The 21436-nt window shown below is 57.7% G+C and overlaps 11 protein-coding genes across 11 annotated transcripts; 6 read left to right on the forward strand and 5 right to left on the reverse strand.

Moving 5' to 3' along the window:
- The first annotated feature begins 987 nt into the window (after window positions 1–987).
- On the forward strand, window positions 988–1679 carry SDRG_03908 (hypothetical protein). Its single transcript, XM_008609555.1, has one exon. The coding sequence runs from the start codon at window positions 1023–1025 to the stop codon at window positions 1446–1448; it is 426 nt and encodes a 141-aa protein (XP_008607777.1). The 5' UTR covers window positions 988–1022; the 3' UTR covers window positions 1449–1679.
- Window positions 1541–2031, reverse strand: SDRG_03909 (hypothetical protein). Its single transcript, XM_008609556.1, has one exon. It carries the CDS (start codon window positions 2004–2006, stop codon window positions 1581–1583), a length of 426 nt encoding a protein of 141 aa, XP_008607778.1. The 5' UTR covers window positions 2007–2031; the 3' UTR covers window positions 1541–1580.
- Window positions 2032–2179: 148 nt separating this feature from the next.
- Window positions 2180–2685, forward strand: SDRG_03910 (hypothetical protein). The gene has a single exon (XM_008609557.1). The coding sequence runs from the start codon at window positions 2203–2205 to the stop codon at window positions 2635–2637; it is 435 nt and encodes a 144-aa protein (XP_008607779.1). The 5' UTR covers window positions 2180–2202; the 3' UTR covers window positions 2638–2685.
- A 675-nt stretch (window positions 2686–3360) lies between these two features.
- Window positions 3361–4297, reverse strand: SDRG_03911 (hypothetical protein). Its single transcript, XM_008609558.1, has one exon. It carries the CDS (start codon window positions 4278–4280, stop codon window positions 3429–3431), a length of 852 nt encoding a protein of 283 aa, XP_008607780.1. The 5' UTR covers window positions 4281–4297; the 3' UTR covers window positions 3361–3428.
- A 269-nt stretch (window positions 4298–4566) lies between these two features.
- Window positions 4567–9595, forward strand: SDRG_03912 (hypothetical protein; the record flags this gene model as incomplete). The annotated part of the gene is made up of 17 exons (XM_008609559.1): window positions 4567–4936; window positions 4986–5552; window positions 5619–5945; window positions 6000–6256; window positions 6332–6693; window positions 6741–6760; window positions 6979–7384; window positions 7430–7840; window positions 7890–7997; window positions 8045–8114; window positions 8163–8260; window positions 8312–8412; window positions 8465–8546; window positions 8599–8662; window positions 8708–8774; window positions 8824–8989; window positions 9041–9595. The coding sequence occupies exons 1-17, from the start codon at window positions 4590–4592 to the stop codon at window positions 9593–9595; spliced, it is 4008 nt and encodes a 1335-aa protein (XP_008607781.1). The 5' UTR covers window positions 4567–4589.
- Window positions 9596–10063: 468 nt separating this feature from the next.
- On the reverse strand, window positions 10064–12144 carry SDRG_03913 (hypothetical protein). Its single transcript, XM_008609560.1, has 11 exons — window positions 11996–12144; window positions 11791–11945; window positions 11657–11744; window positions 11437–11606; window positions 11282–11386; window positions 11152–11229; window positions 11004–11096; window positions 10905–10952; window positions 10740–10856; window positions 10412–10693; window positions 10064–10361 (listed from the first exon to the last, which is right to left on the reverse strand). Exons 1-11 carry the CDS (start codon window positions 12090–12092, stop codon window positions 10101–10103), a joined length of 1494 nt encoding a protein of 497 aa, XP_008607782.1. The 5' UTR covers window positions 12093–12144; the 3' UTR covers window positions 10064–10100.
- Window positions 12145–12629: 485 nt separating this feature from the next.
- Window positions 12630–13421, reverse strand: SDRG_03914 (hypothetical protein). Its single transcript, XM_008609561.1, has one exon. The coding sequence runs from the start codon at window positions 13362–13364 to the stop codon at window positions 12708–12710; it is 657 nt and encodes a 218-aa protein (XP_008607783.1). The 5' UTR covers window positions 13365–13421; the 3' UTR covers window positions 12630–12707.
- A 231-nt stretch (window positions 13422–13652) lies between these two features.
- SDRG_03915 (hypothetical protein) lies at window positions 13653–14945 on the forward strand (the record flags this gene model as incomplete). Its single annotated transcript, XM_008609562.1, has 1 exon — window positions 13653–14945. The coding sequence occupies one exon, from the start codon at window positions 13653–13655 to the stop codon at window positions 14898–14900; it is 1248 nt and encodes a 415-aa protein (XP_008607784.1). The 3' UTR covers window positions 14901–14945.
- A 17-nt stretch (window positions 14946–14962) lies between these two features.
- SDRG_03916 (hypothetical protein) lies at window positions 14963–16823 on the reverse strand (the record flags this gene model as incomplete). Its single annotated transcript, XM_008609563.1, has 10 exons — window positions 14963–15068; window positions 15113–15241; window positions 15287–15348; window positions 15395–15565; window positions 15620–15898; window positions 15944–16328; window positions 16375–16435; window positions 16488–16591; window positions 16640–16767; window positions 16818–16823. The coding sequence occupies 10 exons, from the start codon at window positions 16821–16823 to the stop codon at window positions 14963–14965; spliced, it is 1431 nt and encodes a 476-aa protein (XP_008607785.1).
- A 237-nt stretch (window positions 16824–17060) lies between these two features.
- Window positions 17061–18681, forward strand: SDRG_03917 (hypothetical protein). The gene is made up of 9 exons (XM_008609564.1): window positions 17061–17109; window positions 17157–17378; window positions 17418–17486; window positions 17568–17663; window positions 17712–17791; window positions 17844–17982; window positions 18024–18227; window positions 18278–18403; window positions 18449–18681. The coding sequence occupies exons 1-9, from the start codon at window positions 17083–17085 to the stop codon at window positions 18575–18577; spliced, it is 1092 nt and encodes a 363-aa protein (XP_008607786.1). The 5' UTR covers window positions 17061–17082; the 3' UTR covers window positions 18578–18681.
- Window positions 18682–19953: 1272 nt separating this feature from the next.
- SDRG_03918 (hypothetical protein) lies at window positions 19954–21346 on the forward strand. The gene has a single exon (XM_008609565.1). The coding sequence runs from the start codon at window positions 20029–20031 to the stop codon at window positions 21259–21261; it is 1233 nt and encodes a 410-aa protein (XP_008607787.1). The 5' UTR covers window positions 19954–20028; the 3' UTR covers window positions 21262–21346.
- Window positions 21347–21436: the final 90 nt, after the last annotated feature.

Below are 21436 nucleotides of genomic sequence, written 5' to 3' on the forward strand. Positions count from 1 at the left end.
ATTGGTCTTTTTGCCTCGAGTTTCGGGGGCTTGATTTGCCCCGATATGCTTATGCCGGTGCTCGTTCTTCTCGCTTGCGTGTGTGCGTACCCGTACTTGAACGAGAAACGCGAGCGACTCTACATTGACGCCGAGACGGAGCAGTGGGAAGACTGGCAAGCTACATTGCTCGCGCGGTGTCGTGCAACTACTGTGTCCAGCATCTAATTCTACTAGCCTATTCGATATATCTTGTGCATTGAAAAACTCCCAAGCATCAACACACAAGACTGGTCACTGCGACATCCACGAGCGTGGAGAAGAACCCCGCAAACTTCTTTGTGCTTTGCTTACTTTGCTAAGAATGGGCGTCAAACACTGTCTGGTGAAGATATAGAATGACGTCACATTTTCTTAGGGAGCCGAATTGGACTGCGACCGGCGCTTGTAGCTACCAGCCTTTTGACGGCCACGCTCGTCCCGAAGAGCCTCCCACTGCTCGCGCTGACCTTGAGCTTTCATTTGACCGACTGTGTGTGCCACGACGCAACAGGCATGCGCGATCGCAACGACGACGAGGCTGAAGCACAGGTAGCGCAGCCACGGGGTCGTCAGCTCCGGGGCGTAGCTCGCGACGGACGCAGCGATTAAAGAGCTCTGTATGTGTCGAAATACGCCGTCCGAGTGGTCAAAATACGGTCGCCAAAGCCGCTTGATCTTCTCGGCGATGACAATATCGTCCGCGCCGCTGCTATCAATGGCGCCGCTGCGTGGCCACCATCGAGCGGGCAGTAAGGCGAGACTCAGCACCGCGGCCGTATTGACCATGAACATGACAGGGCTTGCGACCCCAAAAAACGTGTCCATGCCGTGCCGATTGTGTTTGCAAATAGGTGGTGCCACATCCGGCGTGTGTAAAACCTCTGAAACATAATATGACGTGGCGCACGGACACGCAGTTCCTCCATCGTGTGTCACCTTTGTGCTGATCGATTGTGAAGGAATCCTCAAGAACGAAATTTCCAATAAAGACGCCACTCGCCATGTCTGTGCGAATCGTCATGCGTGGCGCTACTGCCGCTGTTGTGTATGCTGCGCTTTGGCTCGATCGCGCGCCGCGCTGTCTCTTCTCGCCCAAGCGTATCGAGACGGCCGCCCACGCAGCCTTGACAACTAAGAAGGAGATTGACGAGGTTGCCGAGGCGCACGATGACGCGCTCATTCGCGCCAAGGCGCCATTGTCGCCTCTTGGCCCATTACTTGGTCTCCTGGCCTGCCTCTTATCTCTCGAGTACGACGTGCCCGACGCTTCGGTTCCGTGCGTGGTGGTGGTCTTTCTCTACTGCGCGTGCAAGTATATTGCGATGGTGCGCAGTGAGCTGCTACTGCAGAACGAGCAGCGTCAGTGGAAGGACTGGCGCGAACGCATGGTCGATCGTCTTGCATACAAGGCGCACCCGGACGAGTAATGCGACGAGTCGACTTTGCGTGTGGTTTGTTTTCTCTTGACCAACTAATACCTCGCAATACAGAGTAGGTTGAAACGAAACTCCAGACAAAATGCATACAACAAATTGAAGTCTTTCGAGATCGTATTTAGCTTAACGTACACGGAGTGCGTTGCGGACTTTTTCCCAGTGTTGAATCTCGTTTTGAGCTGCGTCGCGGCCGAGCGCGTGCGCGAGAACCTTCCACGCGTGGACAGCAACGACTGGGTATACGCCCATGCTCACGTAGGGCACCCATGGCGTCGCGGACGACGATGCGACGACTGCAAAGATGATAGCAAAGCTCGTGCAGTAAATGTGACGGCCGTAGAGATCGAGGTGGTGAAACGAACGTAGCCAGCCGTGCAAAATGGCGGCTTCGACCACCGTCTCGTCGCTTTCGCTGTTGGTCGCGAAGGCTCTTGCGGGTACTACTTTGAACCAGCGCGTGGTCAGACACACGGCGACTAGCAACACGGTGCACGCTCCACCAAAGACAACGACTTGGGTTTGCGCGAGCACGTTCGTGTTGTTGTCCATCGTACTCGCACTTGAGAGGGAAAATGGGGTGTCAACAATAATGTACGCGGCCTTGTCCGACAACGTACGGTACGAGTTGACTTCTTTACTGTATCCAAATTGTACAGCGTACGCTGTATCTCTCTGGCGACAGTACATGCCGGTCGGTTGTCAACCTCCCACAACGAATATTTGCCGGACGATCGCCATTCGAGAGATGACGTCGCCGCTGCAAGTTGCTCTTGGCTGCACGGGCACCGTCGTTTTGTATGCGTCCCAGTGGGTCGACCGCGCACCTCGCTGGCTCTACGCACCCAAGGCCATCGATGTGTCTGCCTACACCAACCTCGACCAGCCGACGACGATTGCAGAGCTCGATCGCATTGTTACCAAGCACGACCTTGCGTTGCTGGGGGTTGCAGCACCGACGACCCACCTCGTTTCCGGTGCCGGTTTCATGGGCATTGCCTACTGCTTCGATGGGTTGCCTCCGGTGCTCCAATGGGTGGCGCTGTTGCTGTACGTAGCGCTCGTGTACGTCTATTTAGATACGTCGCGCCTGAACATGCTCGTCGAAGGCGAACGCACCCAGTGGAAGAGCTGGCAGATCATGATGGTCGAGCGCCTCCCGTCAAAGCGTGCTATGAATTAATGTATTTTTGTTCTACAATCAATAAAGATCTATCGGCTTCAAGCGAAATTGTACACTCGCATGACATATGTTGGTTGCGACAAAAGCAATCTTGGCGTCGGTGGCCTCGGCATGCACCACTTTCCCGATGTTGTCCACAGCGTGCTTGCACTGCTCTGTGTCGTCTGTGCGCTCACGCATCTGCACTTGAAGCGGCGCCTTGCGCTCCTCGGCGACGAGCAAGATCAGTGGGAAGACTGCAAGCTTGATATGCTGTCGGAATTGGATAGCACCGATTCGGATAGTCATCATCCTAAACCCCACCTCGAATAACGTCAAGCATTTGCATACAAACACCAATGCGTCGACCCGGTGAGACTCGCAGTGGGTGACCGAATGTCAAGATCAACGGAGGGCTCGGCACTCACCACTTCAGGTACTTCGTACTCGCAACGCAGCCGCCAATGCTATTCGGGTACTTGGGCAAAGTCAGAGATCGCTACGGCATCCGATGTCTTCCATCGCAGCTGCAGCGTTGCCGTCAAATGGGGTTCTTCCTTGCGCACACGGAGGAATGCCTTTGTGGCATCCGCCCACGACCAGGTGAGAAGCGTTCGCTGGGCAACCCAACGCAGGGTGAATGGAGCAGGCGTGGCAGCCTCCCACGGTATCGAAATGCTTTGCCCAATGTGTCGCGTCCAGTTCCAGTGCGTTGTGGTGTAAACGTGACGCTGCTCCAGAATCCAAGAGAGTAGCAAGGTGATAGCGACAGAAGAGCACCGAGGAATCTGTCCGACAACACTCTGATCGAGTTAAACTTTGTGGCGCTTCGTTGGCGCCTCCATGAACCAGCCGACGAGTGCCCAGCGGTCGCGCTTGGTCGGACGAGCCTCGTGAATGAGCTTTTCGCTGTGAAACACCACGAGTGTGCCGCCGATCGGGTCCACGTTGACGGGCGGCGCGCCGGATGGGTACGCGCACAAGTTGCCACCGTCGCGCGACGTTTCCCAGTCGGGCGCGTTGAGGTAGAGCACCATCGAGACGACGCGGTTGGGCTTGCCAGGAATGCGCTCTTGCTGGTCAATGTGCTTGCTGTAAAAGCCTTCGTCGTCGCCGGGGTAGTAGAGGTACTGCAGCTCCATCTCGTCGCCGAGCGGCGCTACGTTTGTGTGGAGCGTGGCATGGAGGTCCGAGATGAGGTCCATGACGCAGTCGCGCGCACCGACGTCGCCGACGTCGCGGGGCACATTGGCTGCGTCGTCAAAGAGACCGCAGCACTCGGAGAGGCGCTTGGACCGCTTGACCTTTTGGCTCTCGCCGACGCGCCCGCCAATGGTGCTCTTGGTAAAGGCGCCGGCCGCGCGCAGCGCAGTCGCATCCGCACGCAATCGCTCGACGAGGCGCGGTGAGATCCACTGCTTGGTGACGCTAATGCGCCCGGCCGCAACCGCATCCAGCGACGTGATAGGCGCCGACGACGGACCTGTCGGACGCTTGCGCTTCTTGGCCCGGCGTGACGGCTTCTTCTTCGTGGACGAGGCGTCGGCTGCAGCAGGAGCAGTGGTTGATGGCGGCGTCGGTGCAATGGCAGACGACGAAGACGTGAGCTTGGCCTTCTTCTTGTGCTGTCGCCTCTCGGCGCGAGAGAGCACGGCCTCCACCATTTTGAGTTTGCACCTTTTTTGACGCCGGATAATGATTCATCCGGATGCTACAATCGGCATATGCCACATAGAAGCACACGATCGAGAGACAGGATGAGTTGTACAATGGGCGACTTGGAGTAGCTCCTGGAGTATTAATAGTGTAGCAACCAGTGTGTAGCAACCAACCAATCTGTCCTCGGATTACCTCCCGACTTGTGCTGTCCCAGCGAGTTGTCTCGAGTTGGCAGTCTAGAGTCAGTGGCGCTGCAAAAGTCCAACACAGCTGTCATCTCGTTGCGGCAACTGCCACCTTGAAGTGTAACCGCAATGGCTACGGCGGTCGCCGCCGCCAAGGCCAAGACCAAAGGCAAGCGGCTGCTCCAGGATGTTCTGAATGCCCATGGCGACATTGAGACTTCCGAGGAGAAAGCATCGGCGCTGGCCAACTGGAACAAGCGCAAGACCCTCGCGCAAGCCAACGGCGGTTGGCAATGGCGGTCGGGGGACTCGCCGTATCTGCTGCCGCAGCACAAGATCGACCCGTCCAAGGTCGCGATCGAAGTTGCTAGCTTGGTGCACATTGGAAAGGAGATGGACGCGTTCTTGGCCGCGGCGTCGCCATCGAGCAAACCCAAGCCGCCACCCCCGCCACCCCCCAAAGTCTGCAGCTGGAGGTACGGGATTCGTCTTGTCAACGTACCTGTCATTATGTGTTGTATCTAGTCTTTTGCACAAGGGCAAACTCTACGTTTGCTCCAACGTCCTTCGCAATGAACCTGAGCTCGCGGGGCGTCGATGTCCGTGGCACGCCCCGACCTGCCGCGCCCCCACGCACAACGCCCCCCCGGCCAAAATCACAGTGCCCAACGACATGGCGCTATGTCTTCCTTGCTATGCGATAGCGCATGCCGGGCAACCCAAGCTGCAACAGACGCCGGTTGTTATCGATATTCTCCGACTGCCCGGCGTCCGCATCACCGACGCGCAGACCGTCGTCGACCAGTCGGCCAACGCCGCGAATGCAGCCACGAAAGCGATAGGCGTCGTGTACAGTGCCACGTCACTCTGCACGTGGCAAGGATTTCTTCCGGGCCAGAGCTCGCTCAAGCCGTTTATTTGCACACACACGGTGCTGCAGCACCCCGTGTACCTCACGTATTTACCCCACTGTGGGTACCATGCGCCCGTGTGTGTCTTTTCCAACACACAGCGGCGGGGCACGTGTCCGGACCTCGTTCTCTTTAACCAGCACGGTCTGTGCAAGAATCACTTCGAAGCCCACTTGAGCACGTACGTTGTGCATATTTCTCTACAAATTTTTCTCGTTTTCTCGTTTTGATTCTTATCGTCAACTAGGTTGGCACTCGAAGATCGCGAGATGGACGTTGCCTACACCTCGCTCTTTGCGTGTCCGAATGTCATCAACACCAACGACCTCGATCGACACGACAAGAAACACCCGCTGGCCCCCCGAACGCGACCACCCCCCCAGCGAGCCGCGGCCCCCACCCTTTTGAACGGCCGGCGATCTTTGTTTCAACAATTGATTCCCGAACCCGTTCAAACGTTATGGTGGCAAGTCAACTTTCTTCGCAAAGGGCCGCGTGTCGCGATAGCCCTGCAGCGCGTCTTTCGTGGCAACCGCGCCCGCCGCCGCGTTCACGCTCTCAAGATGGCACTGGCGTACGATCTCATAAGACAATCTGTCCATTTTCCTCCACACTATACATTGTCTAGTGCAAAGAAGCGCGTCGCGGCCTGCATTTTCCTACAGACACTCTGGCGCCGGCGACAAGCACAGCGGCACGTCGAGCACTACCGACGCCTCTTCCTCGTCGGCACGCACTGCCTACAGCGCCTCGTGCGGGGGTACCTCGGTCGTCGGCGGGCCAAGCATCTGCGCGCTCTCTCGCGCCTCTACTGGGTAATTGGTGTCACAATCGCGGTGCACAAAGCCATCGCGACGCTCCGGGCGCGCGTCGATCTCCGCCGATGTCTCTCGTACACGCTTTTTCTACTTGGACTCGGTTGAATCGAGTCATGCTTGGCGACTAGGGGCGACCTCTCAGCCGACGACACGCTGGCCATCTACCTCTTTCGTCGATGGCGCGCTGCCCGCGTCTTGGCGCGGGCCATGCGCAACTGGCGAGCCCGCCGCGCCCATGCCAAACTGCAAGCGCAAGCCAAATTTCAGGCGTTTATGGCGGCCATCACGATCCAGCGCGCGTGGAAGCTGTACCTGCGCCGAAAATTGCTCCAGCGACGCTATCGCGCTGCGCAGTGCATTCAAGCCAGAACGCGAGGGTCCCTTAGTCGGACGCTCTGGGCGGGGGACCCCGGAATTTGCTTCCACGTTGCATTTACCAATCCAAAAAGCGGCGTGCTCTACCGACACGACCGCGTGCTGCCGCAGACCAACGCGTCGTACTCGGTGCGTTTTCTATCAAGTAGGGGTAGGGTATCACACACGAGGGGTAGGTACCGGCCCGACGCGCGCGGTACGATCTTGCCACTCGGACACTGCAGCGACTCTATCGTGGTCTTTGTGGCCGACTTCGCGCCAACGCTGCTTGGGTGGCCATGGAAAAGCGCTGGTTGTGGATCGATCCGACACTCACTGATGGCACGCGCATCGATACTGTCCTACTGACGCCTTTTTCATTGTTTTGCGTACTTTAGACCACGCGCATCTCAAACACAAGCTACCGAGTGCTAGCTACCACACGTCCAAGGACCATCATATGCGCAAGATCTGTACGGGGCCAACGAGTCCCTTTGGACATGCGTACAAGGACATTGACGACCTGTATCGGGACATGCACGGTGAGCGCTGCGAAGCTGTGCCGCCCATCACATGCAAGCCACCGATGCCAAGTGACCGCGGCCCGACAGAGGTTGTAGACAAGCGAGGTGGTATTAGTGAGCTGCGGCTCACGGCGCAGCCCCCCACGAGCTTTCACGCGTTGTCCAAGGGGCTTATGATCGACATGGCCCTCTACCCGGTCGGTACGCTTGTGCAAGTGCGCATGGGGCGGAAGCGACAAATGCAAGTGACGTCGCACGCCGGTCGCATCCGAAAGCAGCACCCGGCATGCGGCACCGTCGACATCGACTACCTTCCGGTACAGTTTAACCCTGCGCTACGTGCGAGTCTACACCAAGGGTAGGGGCTAAAATCGCTGCGAGGAATCGCAATTACCGAAGAGAAGAACGTGGCGATCCAACGGCTCTCGATTCCCTTTCAACCGCCCAAACCGGCGCCTCCACGCTTGGTGGAGCAAGCTGCCGCGGCGCTCGCGGCAGTACAAGCCATCGACGTGACCCGACCGGTGGTCGTTGGCGACAAGGCCTTGCTGCAGGTTCCCGACCAAGCACGATCCCGCGCTGCCGCCTACCACGAGCTTGTGGTGACGCTGCGGCATCAGCAAACCGATTTGCTTGCTGACGACGCCGCGTTTATCAACTATGTGTTTTGCCATCACGACTTGCTCTCGCGCTACTGGCTTCGGCTCGTTCACGACATCAAGGAAGGCGTCAACACGGACCCGAGCTTTCTTCCGTCCCCCTCGGGCCTCGATGTACGTCTGTTGTCGACTACATTGTATGCAGGACAATATTGTCCTTCAGGGGTTCATTGAACCGCTGCCGGCCGTCGCGGCGGCGCTGAAACTCCGACTGGAACAGCTCGGATACCCGTCCGATCCGAGCGCGAATGGCGCCCCGCCGCGCCCCAAGGTTTGCGCGTTGCATATTGTTAGCTTTGTATCGATATTTTTGGGTAGATGACGCCGCCGACGTCACACGTCTCGCTTCAAACGTCCGTTGATGATATGCACATTCTCTTCCACCACGGTATGCGAGATCGTGCTCGACGATGTACGATATTGTCATATTTTATAGAATCGACGACGACGCCGCCCTGCTCCAAAGACGACGCTGAGATGACGCCCGACACCCTCTCGCTCGCCGATATTCACAAGCTCGTGTACCATCTCAAGGTATCGTTGCGTGTTGAGTTGTTGGATAGTTGGATACTGGATACTGGATAGTCCTTGCCACGACAACCGGCGCTCGATACGATTCTCAAGGTGACGACCCGAAACATTCGAACGTTTGTCTGCAGCCATCCCGCGTGCGGTCGCTGCTTCTCGTACGACCCTTCTCCCTACTATGACGCTGTGTGTAAAGTGGTGCTATTATAGCACCAGCGAAGGGGCCAAGAGCCACCAACACGTCCACGCCAACAAGGTGCGCCTCGTTGCCGGCGATCCGCTCGTGGATCAGGTACAAGCAATAGCGTGTGCATTAGCGCTTCTATAGACTTTCCCTTTTCTAGTACATGGTCAAACACTGGCCCCCCGAGAGTCCGTGGCGCGACGACAACTATACGTTTATGCTGAGTACGTACATCGGTCTAGAGCGTTCAGACCAATATTGCCGTGTAGGTAAAACCGGCTACTTCAAGTGTCCACACTGTGACAAGGAATATCGGACCAAGCGCGAACTCTACCAGTGGCTATTTCGACGTATATTTCGTCGACTCAATTTACAATTTGACTAGGCATGCCACCGATGTCCACGGCCGGGAAGCCGCCAAAGACCGACAAAGTCAGACCAACAAACAGCTCATTTGGCTCGGGACAGGCGACCGCGTCGAAGACCTCTCCCTCTTGTTTCCACCTCTCTTTCGGGGACACCAAGCGCCGTGTACAGCTTGTCATAGCATGGTACTTATTGCTCTTACAAAAAAATCACTCCGTGGAACGTAAATAATGTAGCTGCTGCGCCCGACCGCGCGCTGTCGACGCTACCCGTCGCTAAGCATTCTCTCCAAAGACGCCGACGCCATCATCTTTACAACTGCATACCCGACGTTCGCCCCCGAGATCCAGCTCACGTGTACCGACTGTGGGCAGCTCGGTGGCGCCAACCAAGAATCAACCTTTAAACTGCGGCGGTATTTGCACCTTGAAGCCCTCGTGCGCGACAGCGACCAAGACGACTGGATGATTGGATATCTCTATCGACCGCCACCGGTGGCGGCGTCGGCGCAAGAGGCCTTGATCTGGGGCTACGACTACCGCAACGAGCTGCTCTTGGACACGAGCCGCGTCATTTGCGTCCGCGCGACCCAGTGCGTGGGGTACGGCATGGTGTACGCGTGCTCGCGCACGTACTTCCACCGCTTCCACCGGGGCACGTCGGGGCACATGGAGAAATTCTGTCGTCCGTTGCGCCCCACGTCAACATCGCCGGGCTCCAAGCGACTCTCATTGCTTCTCGCCGAGACGCATGTGGAGACAGTGGATCGCGCGCAAACGTCGACGACGTAGCGCACGTCGAATCGAGCAGCGTTGCATGGCCTTCATGTGTGATGCAGCAAAGGCGACGAGTCGGATTCAGACACTTATTTGTTGTGGTCAAATGGGTGGCGTCACTCTTCAGGTTGCTCGGGGCGGGAAGAGGGGTAGGGTCCACGCAAAATGCAGTGTGCTGGATGGCCAACGCGACCGCGGTGCTGACGACTATCTCTATAGCGATCGATGCCATCGCTACACCGAGCATCGTAGATGTCACGCCGCATCGACGTACGGGTCGTGGTCGAGTCCACCTCGATGGCACGACAGCCCAAGGAAAATACTGTAGAGGGTGCCTTTTGCTGCGACGTCACCGATGCACAATGGATCGCGTCGCCATCGCTGTCGCAGCTGCAGAGGAATTGGAGCCAGCTCTGTGGAGTGTTCTGCCGACGCGACATTTCTTGTGCAAACGCTTATATCCCCACAGAACACACACAAAGCTCGAATTTTCCACGACATGAATTGAGTGAAAATATGTCTACCGCCGGATCATGCGGTCCACAATCATCATGTAGCCTTTGCCCGCAATGAAATGCCGGAACGGTCCTTCTTCCAGCGCGCGGAGCACGTCGTGCTGCACGCGGTAAAAAAGGTGGGGCGACGGGTAATTCTCGAGCAAATTGTTGGCTTCCGTGTCCATCGCAATACTCAACCGGCGATTCTTTTGACTCTCATGGAACGCCGTCCGGCACACGTCCATGTCGACATCGCTGAGCTCGGCGCCGGCCTTTTGCGACGCCTATTTCAATGTTGAAATAATTGTACAATATTGTTTTCGCAAAACCGAACCGGCAAATACTGGAGCAAAATGGTCTTGACGTGCTCCCACTCGTCCCGCGCCGTCGAACGCAGCGTCGGGTTGGTCACCGACGGATTAATGTGGTGCTGATACCGCGTAATGCCATTATGGCGAAACGCCTCGCACTCGGTCCACGTGTCGAGGAGGACGGTCTTGGCCGCGACGTGCTGGACAATGTAGTCGCGAAAGAGCTTGCGAAGGACAGGGTTGCTTAATATCCCCGTGACGGCAAACGGCGTCGCGGTATTCTGCAGCTCGCACGTCGTGACCGTCTAGATGTTGTTGAATATTGTCCTTCATTATATGGACAGCGTGTACCTCGTCGACAATGATGATCTCGGCCTTGGAGAGCGCTTGGTTCTCACTGCAGAGCCGGATTTCCCGGTGAAGTGCATGGATCCACGCCACCATGAGGTCGTCGCTGCCGGCGCACAGCTACAGGTGACAAATTGTACGTTGAAAAATCCTACAAAATGCGTGTACGCGGTAGACGCGACGCGACGTATGGAGCTCAAAACAGTGCGGGATTTGCTACACAAGGCAACATTGGTCATCGTTCCATCAACCATGGCGAATGCATACCACGTCAGCCTTGACAATGCACGAATTCAGGAGCGGAATCGCAGTGATATCGCGTTGGTTCATCTCCGATTTGCAATAAAACAGCTTGTCTTCCTACACGCAAATATGTCGAATCGAAACACGAATTTTCAAAGTGGAAATGAGGTACCTTGAGGACAAACCAGCGCGTACGCCAGACATTGGCGTCCTTGAGACTCGCCTTCTTGAGCGTGCCAGATCGCATCCCCTAAGGCCACATTCCAGATTGCGTTTGTGACGCGCCATCGTCGTCGTCGTACCTGGCCGAGCTTTTGGGGAAACGCAAACACAGTGTCTTGCGAGTTGGTGTTGCTTGTACGCGGCTCCAAGTCTGCGTCCAAGTCGATGGGCTTGGCGCGCGTGTCCTATCGCAAAATATCACTTTCGATTCGTATATTCGTTGCCAGTGTCGTACCTTGAAGACAAATTTGAGCGTTTGGCGGGCGCGGTGACGGGGCTTGACGCGCACGGGCCCCATGTGATCGAGCGAAATCTCGGGCAGCGACTGTCGTTCGGCATGGAATTGCTCTTGGGCCTGCAAGATGGACTCTTCATCCTGCAGCGTCCGCGCCGACATGGACGAGCCTGCGCAACAATGTGGTCAGTGGCAGCCATTTCAAGAGGTGAATTCGGACCCTTGCCGCTGGCAAAGACCATGAGAATCGCATAGTACTCAAGCTGCTTGCGCGAGACGTGGAGCTTGGTGGCCATGGTTTGGCGGACCTAAATACCATAAGCATGAGGCGACGAGGTGGGTGCGGAAGAGTACGTCGCGCACGAGCGTCTGCTCTTCGACGCGGAGCACGGTTGAGGACGTAAAGTTGTCGCTCTCAAAGTAGATGCGCACAAAGCCTCGGCGGACCGGCGACGGCGCGCCCAGCTTGGCTTCGTCAAGGCCAAGGCCCACGCCGCCATTCGCTTCGTCTATCCCACAGCCACGTCGAGGATCAGGATGGGCAGATGGGCTAGCGTACGCTGCTTGCGCAGGAGGCGGTCGTGGTCTTCCTCATCGTCCGTGTCGAGGCTCTCGTAGGTAGTGACGTCGGCGTCCTTCTTGGCCATCATCTGCATCCTCAGTCGGTCCGTCGACGGGTCCGGCGCCGCTGGTCGCGCGAACACCCAAAAATGAACTCTCGTTATCTGTCTTGCTTCGAGCGCACGGCGATTGGCCGAAATCCGTGGCTTTTGGAACTTCGAACTTCGGGTAGCACCCAACCATGGTTGCCATACAAAAACCAAGGTAAAGGTCGCGTAAGTGCGTTTCCAACGCCACCCGGTTTGTGATTGGTCATTGAAAATTAAAATATCCGGTCACCTTGCATACTTTGTTTTCAATATAAAATACACAAAACCGCAAGAGAAGGGTCGCTGCGGTCAAGTGGGAACGACACCGCAGCCTCATAGACGCAGCTCGTGGTCCCTTCCCATACTATGCACATATTGTCTACCACACAGCGAGAGCCTATTTCAAAAATCCGACTTCCATCACCGAAACATTTCATATTATTCTCGCGAACCTCAACCGGTGCTGGCCATATCAACGATCGACAGCAAGCTCGGCCGGCCTCTGTGCACCGTGAATGATGGAAGGCAGAAGCAGAATCCTCCCAGAACTATAATAGCGTCGCTCCCAGCTAAACTCATCACACGATTCCAAGTCCAAGTCCTTCGAAATGTTCTCTTCTATTAATGGTGTGGCAATGACGTGGCGGGCTCCAGAGGGTTCCACGCAAACACGTCTTCATGAGGCACGAGAAGCGCATCGAGCTGTCGGGCTGCCACGTAAGGTCGCTGCGCCGCGACAAAGTCAGTCACGTCCACGATGCCGTCGACCATCGACGAGGAGAACGCGAGAAGTGCGTCGCCGCGAAGGCCAATCTGAAGCGCGCGGCGGCCGAGGTGGCGGCTGCCGTCGGGCACGTGGTCGGGGTCCCACTGCAAGCGAATGTTGGAGTTGAGAATGCGCTGCGTCCACTCGTCCCGCGTGACCGCGCCGTCCTCGCATGTGCTGAGCACGCCGTCCGTGATCAGCTGGTTGAAGGCATCGCGCTGGACGTACAGGGCGAGAATGCCCTCTTGGTTGATCGCTGTTGCCCACTTCGACCGAAACATCATCCAGAGAAAGTTGGGTTTGATCCACGTCATGCGCTGGAGGCTGTAGCCGGCGGCGACCACGCTCGGTGCGTGCAGGCACTGCGCGGCGACGATCGCGGCCGCGAGCTTGGCATTGTACGCCTGGTACACGACGACGTGCGACGACGTTTGGTGCGCCAGCACCACGCGGCCCGTCGACGGCCAGCGCGCCTCAGCGTCCACATACTTCTCGTACGTCAACGGCTCCATCGCACGCAGCGAGCTGTGCAGTCGCGTTGTGCCCACTTTCACGTCAATGACTGCTAAAGACCATCACTCAGACTCAAACGACGTACACTCGCATGGCTCTGCTGCCAGAGCGACCAAACCCAGCATCATGTGTCGTGTCCTCTGCGATATGGACTGTAGACAGTAGTGTCGGCAGACGAATAGACAATATGTTCCATTTCAGCGGGTGCGCACGTGGACAGGTGCCGTCCTAGCCTTTGTAGCCAGGCGCTTGGACGCTTTTGTCGCGTACTTTACGAGAAGATCGCTATGGAGCCCGAGGTGAGCCGGTGGCTCGACTGCGGACTGCAGTGGACGGCGGTGGCGGCTCTCGTGCTCCTAGCGCTGCGCCACATGATGCATGCACTTTCCCACCAGAGTTGTCGCCACGTCACCGCGTGGGAGCTGCCCCTCTTTGTCTCGTTCTTGCAGCTGACCGCCGGCCTCGCGACGCTTGGCCCACCTCTCGCCGATCGTTCGAACCTCGACGGGTTTGTCTGGGTCTTCTTGCTACTACCAGCGTCGTCGTCGTCGGCGCCATCGATTGCAGGCACGAGCGGCTGGCTCGGCTTGGCGGCGCGTCATGGGTACGCGACCGCGACGATCGGCCCAAGCGTGGCGTTGAACGTCGCCTGTCTTCTCGCGCCGCTTCTGACGGCATTACTCGTAGCCACAGCGCTGTACCTCTCGCCCTGCGGCCACGTCAACATGGCCGTCACGCCGACGCTGCCCGAGCGCTGCCGGGCGGTCGCGCTCCGGCTCGTCGGGACGTTCTTTCTGGCGCTGCACCTTTTACTCTTGCCGAGCGTCGTGGTTTGCCTCTCGATCCTCCAAGACGGTCGCTCGGGGCAGATGCTCATCGTTGCTGCCATGGCGGCCATGGCCACCTGCCTCGTGCTACTTGTCGCGGTCGCCGTCGAGCACATGCACCTTCGGTGCCCCTCGATATTTCGAAGCTTCCACGCGCCCTACCTCGCCGACGCCACATGGTTTCCAGCGATCGATGCGATGACGCACGTCCTTCTTGGCGCGAGTCTCAGTCTCTCTGGGCCCAACGTTCTCGTGCTGCAAGTGGCGCTGCTGAGCGCGATCCTTGCCACGTACGTCGTCCTGTTGGTCGCCGTATCGCCCTATGCTACGCGCGTGAGCATGCGCTGCGCGGTCGCCGCCAAGCTCGCACAGCTCGGCTGCCTTGGCTTACGCGCCAGCATGGTCTTGGCGCCTGAGACGACCGCGACCGCGCACGCCACCTTGCTCGGGGCCGTTGGCAGTGTCGTTGTCAGCACTCTTCTTTGGCAACTGGTGGCGCTTCGACGACGTTGGCGTAGCGCCAGAGACGGCAGCACTGACCACCACGGGACGTCGCCCGACCCGCGAGGCCTTACAGCAATCTTTACGCACCGCGCGTTCACGCCCACGAGAGGCCACTCGATTGCGTCGTATGGGGCGAGTCCCAACGAGCTGGTGTTTGTCCAGCTTACGTCGCCACCTGCCCGTCGCCCGAGCATGTTTATTTAGCCAGCCTTTAAGTTAGTCGCTTAATGGAGTCGTCATGTAATAGTACTAAGTATTGCATTCCGCTAGCCTTGGGCGCGGATCGTCTCGGGGCCGCCCGTGTTCTTGAGCTGCACGAGGAGGCTGCGCATGCGCGTCGTGTCAAGGAGATCGACGTCGTCCTTCTTTTTCCTGCCACCCACATCAGATCGCATCGTATCAAGTTGATAGAGTACTTTTCGGCGTCCGTCTTGATCTTGGCCGGCGCCGACATATCGACGAGGTCCGTCACACGGTTCCACGGTTGCTCGGACGACGCGGCCGCGAGCGCGGCTTGCGTTTGCTTCTTCTGCTCTTCGTGCTCTCTACGGTTTGGATTCGAAGACCAGCTGCATTCGTAGGACGCTAACCGGTTGGTCGCGGCGCGGTGGGCGAGCTTGTCGGTACGGTCGCCATAGTACTTGTCGAGATCCTAGTCATTGTCAGCGTCGTCGTGACGAATGTAGCATGAGGAGTACCTCTTCGGCCTTGGCGCGGACTTCCTTGATGAGCGCCTCTTCCTTCACGCGCTTCTCTTCGACCTCGGCCGCCTGCTTTTGCTCAAATTCATCCAGCATCGGCCAGTTCTGCTGCGGGTCGGGCATCGAGGTGAACCCGCCGTCCTTGGGCTGCGACGAGTATGCTTCGGCCTTGGGCTGCGACGAGTATGCTTCGGCCTTGGGCTGCGACGTGTACCCTTCGGCCTTGGGCTGCGACGTGTAGGCAGCCGCTTTGGGCTGCGAAGTGTACGCGGCCGCCTTGGGCTGTGACGAGTACGCGCCGGGCTTACTCGAGTAGCCTTCGACAGGCACGGGCTGCGACTCGATCGGCGCGGGCGGCGGGTCGTTAAATGTGCTGCTCGGCGGCGACGGCGCTTCGTCGTAAAACTGCGCACTGTCGTCCGACGACGGCACGAACCCGTCGACGCTCTCGTCGTGTTGCGTCGATTCGGCGACAGCTTCAATGTGCGCTTGCGCATCTTGCTACACAGGACGACCATGAGCATCGCCCGTACCAGTGACATCTACCTGGGAGGTGTCGATCGAGAACGACTGCAGCGACGGGTCCTCGGCATGCGTAATCGGTGTTGCGTTCGCAGGCACGGGGTTCTCGCATGGCCCAAACGCCTCCGCGTCGGCCACGAGCTGCTCGAGCGGAATGACCCACGGCTCGACCGCGTCTTGGACGAGGCGCCAGTTCTCGCCCGTCTTGTCCGGGTCGTTGAAGTCGTACACGTTGGCCCAATGGTTGTTCTCGGGCTCGAGGTTCGCCGAGGCAAAGTGGCTCCGGAGGCCGTGGTACGCGCCGTTGAAGGGCGCAAACACCATTTGCGTCGACGTCTCGATGATCGGGTCCGTGAGCGAGTACAAAAAAAGATGGCACTGCGAGCAGTCGCGTGTCCGGAGCTGCTTGCTATCGCGATTTTGCATGAGCGAGAAGTCGGCTCATCAGTGCGTACCAGGCCACGGTAAAGACGCAGTTGGTGCAGTTGCGCACAAACACCGACTCGGACGACGGGCCTAGGCATGTCATATCGCGTCAGAATCGTCGTCCTAAGGCCATGTCGCGCACCGATAAAGACGCGGCAGTTGACGAGGTTGTCGATCTGCACTTGGTCGCAATGGTCGAGCAAGAGCACTTGGCAGCCTTCGAGATCCGCAATGTCAAACGGTTGCCTACGCCCATGCTACATGATGCCAGCGGCGATGGCGACCTCGTCGTACCCGGCGATCTGCCCCGGCAGCTTCATCAAGGTCTCGTCCTTCTTGGCCTTGAAGGTAAAGTTGGTCGCGAACTCGTACTTGCGCCACTCGTCGCGGTCTTCGAACTCGGTCCCATCGGAAGCGGTAAACTACAGCGAGGACTTTAACCCGAGACGTTTTATGCCGCGTGTCGTCTTACCGGCATCGTGCGATTCTGCAAATGGCGTTCGCGAAAATGCCTCGCCGCCCGAAACGGCCAAATCCTGGGGTCAACGGCTCGCGTCCGGATAACACATCCGGAATTCATATCCGGATGCATAACCGCCACGCGGATCCAGATCTGATTGCCACGACGCTGGCAGGAGCTCAAAGCGGGACCAGGAGCTCCAGAGCTCTGTGCTCGAGAGCGTTGACGAGCCACTTGGCATTTAGAGCTTACGGAGCAACCTCGACCACCAAAGGACATGCGTGGAAGCGCAGCAGGAGTTTCTGTCCGGATACGCTACCGAAAGATGGTATCCGGATGATCTATTGATAGATTGCACTTGCGTGGCAGCGTCTCGTTCGCGGAGAAGGTAGGATGGGCCCGAAAGCCAAGAGCAAGAAGAAGGAGCCAGAGCCGAGCGACAATGGCGTGACGCGGCCGATGCTCGTGGCCAACTACGTCAAGATGTGCCGGTCGATTGGCGTGCCTGTGAACCCGTCCATGTCGGACGCGCTCAAAGGCAAGGGCGACGAAGCCGAAGAGCACTTGACGCAGGTACGCGGCCTTTACACGACCATGCTCAACGATACGTAGCTCATTGTGGACGATGAGTTTGGACCGCTCGGCAGCGGCGGTGTCCGCGCCATGGCCTGTGCTGTTCTGATATCCTTTGCCAACTCTGCATTCTATCTCAAAGTACATGTATGATGGAGATCATTGGAGCGTCCTTGACACGCTCTGTACGGCGCTGTGCCCCACAGCATCACAGCGGCGTACATGCATCTCTCGACGATCCGTATTTGGAATAATCCGATTGGGGACGAAGGCGCGTCGGCCATCGTACGCTTTCCGTGCAAACCTACGGTCGTCACTGTACTCTTGGCCTAGGCATCGATCCTCTGTGAAGGCAATGGCCTTGTGAACGTCGTGTACGTTGAGCTCATGGACTGCAACATTGGCGTCGAGGGGTATTTCAACAATTTCACCTGCCGTGGGGGGAGCTCACACGACAAATACTAGCTGCAAGATGCTCTCGGACGCGCTCTACTCGAATAAAAAGTCGCCGCTTCAAACGCTCAAGCTCAACTGCAACAATGGCATTGGCGACGCTGGTGTCTATGAGCTCTGTCAAGGCCTCTTTACCAATACGACACTCAAGGTATTCTTGTCATGTTGTCCTATTGTACTTATGATTTCTAGCAACTCCACTTGGAGTTTTGCAGCATTACGAAAGAGGGTGCGGTCGTCTTGGCGCAGCTCGTGAGCATGGCCAAGAGTGCACTCCACTCGCTGAGCCTCCAGGGCAACACGATCGGCGACGAAGGCCTCTTGAACCTCTCGCTGGGCCTCAAGCGCGCGCGGTCGCTCACGAAGCTCAATCTCTCGGACAATGCGATCCGCAAGGCATGACATTATATATTCTTTTATTTGTGTACAATATTGTCATGTGGTAGGACCCCGAGGCGCTCACAGCGTTCAAGGACGCAATTGAGCACTGCAAGACGCTCACCAATATCTATTTCTCGTTCAACTTGATTGACGTCGAGGGCGCCGAGATTCTCTTGCCGTTAATGGAACAGGTTGGTCGCGATACGACTCGAATAATCGCCGCTGAGAGACCTTAGGACGACGGACGCATCAAGGCCTTTGAAGTGGACCCGTCACTGCCGCCCGAGATCTTCAAGAAGCTCAATCGCAGCGAGAAGGGCGAAGGCAAAAAGAAAAAGGGCAAGAAGAAGGGCAAGAAAAAGTAGCAAACCGACGAAAACCGCGAAATATTGCGATTCCTTGACGAGCTTTCTATTTTGTATACTCTAGTATTAAACCCACAGGGATAAGAGTAAGGCTTGGAGCTCGTTCGGTCTCGTCTGCGCAACGTAGCAGCAAGGCCACAACCAGCAACCAGCAACATGGAAGCGAAGCCTGCGCCAAAACCCAACTTCATTTGCTCTTGCATGTGTACCCCGCAAATTACAGTCAAAGTACGCTGCTAGGATCGCTAGAGTGGGTGGTGTTTGTTGTTGAAACGAGTTATTAACATGCAATTCTATAGTGAAGATGGTGGACATCCTAATGCGCTCGTGAGGTTTGACCGGGACGTCAAGCTAAGGGCGCTTGGTCGGGGCTCGGGATTGAGTGAGGTAGCGAGCACACCGCGTAGAGTGGGGTGGCGTTTGTAATTGCATCCTGGGTCGAACCAGATCCGAGAAATGGCGTCACACACAAACGAAGACCAGGAAAGCCAGCGCCCATGTCTTTTCTGCCGCCCGCTCTTCGTACCACAAACATACACAATGGATCCGCCTGCGTTGAGGCTGTAGGGTAGGATATGGATGCTTGGCGACAGGCAACATGGCGTTGCCCAATGCAGTCACCCGTCGACACGTCATTTCTATGCAGAGATCGACGAGCACATCTTTGCTTCGGACAAGAATCAAGCGCACCGTGAACGCGTGGAGCTCCCAATCAGATCTCTCACGATGCTTCAAGCCCATTTCGTCACAAGCGCCATTTGCGACGAAGAGATCCAGTTTCGTCAACACTCGGCGTCTAAAAACACCCACCTTGCACTTGGCCAACAGGACACGTCCGTCGTCGGAGGGAATCAACAGTGCTCTTCCCGCTTGCACGCATCATACCACGATAGCCTTCAACTATAGAGCTGTACCGCAGCATCAGTGTTCAGCTCTCAATTGCAAGCCCTCTTGCTAGTGCTCAAATGCCGGTCGACTGGGCAACGCGCCAACGTTATCAGTCGCAGCGTACCGCATGCACCAGTCGATCTGCATCAAAGCAACGCTGGCTTTTCCTCGACTACAATCTTGTTCTTCCTGGGCACGTGCGCGGAGCAAGCCACACTGTGGTTGCGCAACGAATTCGGCGACGTGAAACGACTCTGTAGTCGCGTTGACACACGCTGGGTTGTTGGCCTGTCGACGCGAGGAAGACGCTACATGAACTCTCCAGATCGTCATCAAGAGTGATCGGGCGACCGCGTCATGCAGCCGCGAGCGGTGCCGTCACCGCGTTCACCGCAAGTGGTTGAGAAAACGGTGTTTCGTCAAAGGGGCGACGGTGGCGTGCGTTTAGCCCGGACCAAGAGGCAGCCTCGGCCGCGGTTTCAGCCAATCCCAGCGCCGCTCGCACCTACATTCCACTCGGTTTTGCACTCAGAGTGAAGGTTCAATTTACAAGCCAGGAAGAGATGGACGGGCCGGACGTGGACGAGAGTGTGACGCCGCTTATCACTTTCTACTGCTTCTCACCGCGCAGCATGTACGAGTGCTGCGACCTGCCGCTGCCGTCGCCGCCGCCGCCGCCGCTCAAGCCGACGCCGCCCGGGTTCCTCCATGCATCCCGGCTCGTCGACGCAATGGAGTCACTGGACACGACGTCCGGGGGCATGGTGCGCAAGGTGCTCCTCAAGCTCAAGGAGCGGTCGGTCGAGCCATTCCCGCTCGACGACTGGCTCTACTACTGCGAGCACTGCGCTAAGTACACGACGCACACGACCTCGAATCACATTTGCCACCACTGCCATGCGATGGACGCGCACAAGAGCGAGGCGTGCCCCAAGGTCCGCGACCGCTTTTGCTCATTCTGTGCATCCATGGCGACGCGCGAGCCGTCTGCGCACAGCAGCGCCGACCACCTCTGCTTCCACTGCCACGCGCGCGGGCAGCACCTCACGTGCCTCCTGCCGGCCGCGCCGACAAAGGCGTTTACGCAGGCCTCGTCGTGGTTCCATCGGGCGCCGTACTGCAACTTTTGCGAAAAGACAGCGTCCCACGACACCTACATGCACGTGTGCCGGCTCTGCAAGCAAGTCGGCGACCACCGATCGACCGACTGCCCGAGCGCGCGGGCGCCATGTGATTTCTGCGCCGCCACTTCCCACGCGACGGCGGAGCACATGTGCCACCACTGCAAGCAAGTCGGGGACCACCGCGGTTTGCACTGCACGCATCATAGCACGCCCGGCTTTTTTCCCAAGAAGCTCAATGACATGGAAGCCAAGCTCCGGTGGACCTTGGCCAGCATGGGCTTGTGGAGCGGCGGGTCCCAAACGCCGTTGACGACGCCACGGCACTTGTCGCACCCGTCGCCGCATGCCGAGCCGTCGACACTGAGCGCAACGACGTACGTGCTCTCGTACATGGAGGGCCAGTCGATCGTTCCGGCCCGCGTCCTCAAGTACATGCGGCTGCTCATGCACCACGACGTGCCGACCAATGCATTTGACGTCGTTGTCCGCATCGACATTTGGGAAATGAAGCGGCCGGGGATGGTGAGTCCGCAGTCGTTTCCGGCGACGCCAAAGTTGCGCTCGACGCACCACACGCGCATGAACGCGTACACGGAGAGCGTCCTGAGAGGCGCTCGCGTCAAACTCGAAGGTCTCATTCGCCAACAGTACGGCGACGCGGCCCTTCGGTGACCCGATTTTCTTTTGTCAGGTTGCCATGTACTAGTATATTAAGACTATCAATACCACAGCATCACACATCGATGGTGTCACTCGGAGAAGGACACGCAAAGTTTGTCGTTGGGCTATCGTGCAGGTAGGGCAAGGGTCCACGAAACCGAATTCGAACGACAGCTTGTGGACTTTG

The sequence above is a fragment of the Saprolegnia diclina genome, assembly GCF_000281045.1.
Source record: "Saprolegnia diclina VS20 unplaced genomic scaffold supercont1.9, whole genome shotgun sequence".
NCBI classification, from domain to species: Eukaryota; Oomycota; class Saprolegniomycetes; order Saprolegniales; family Saprolegniaceae; genus Saprolegnia; species Saprolegnia diclina.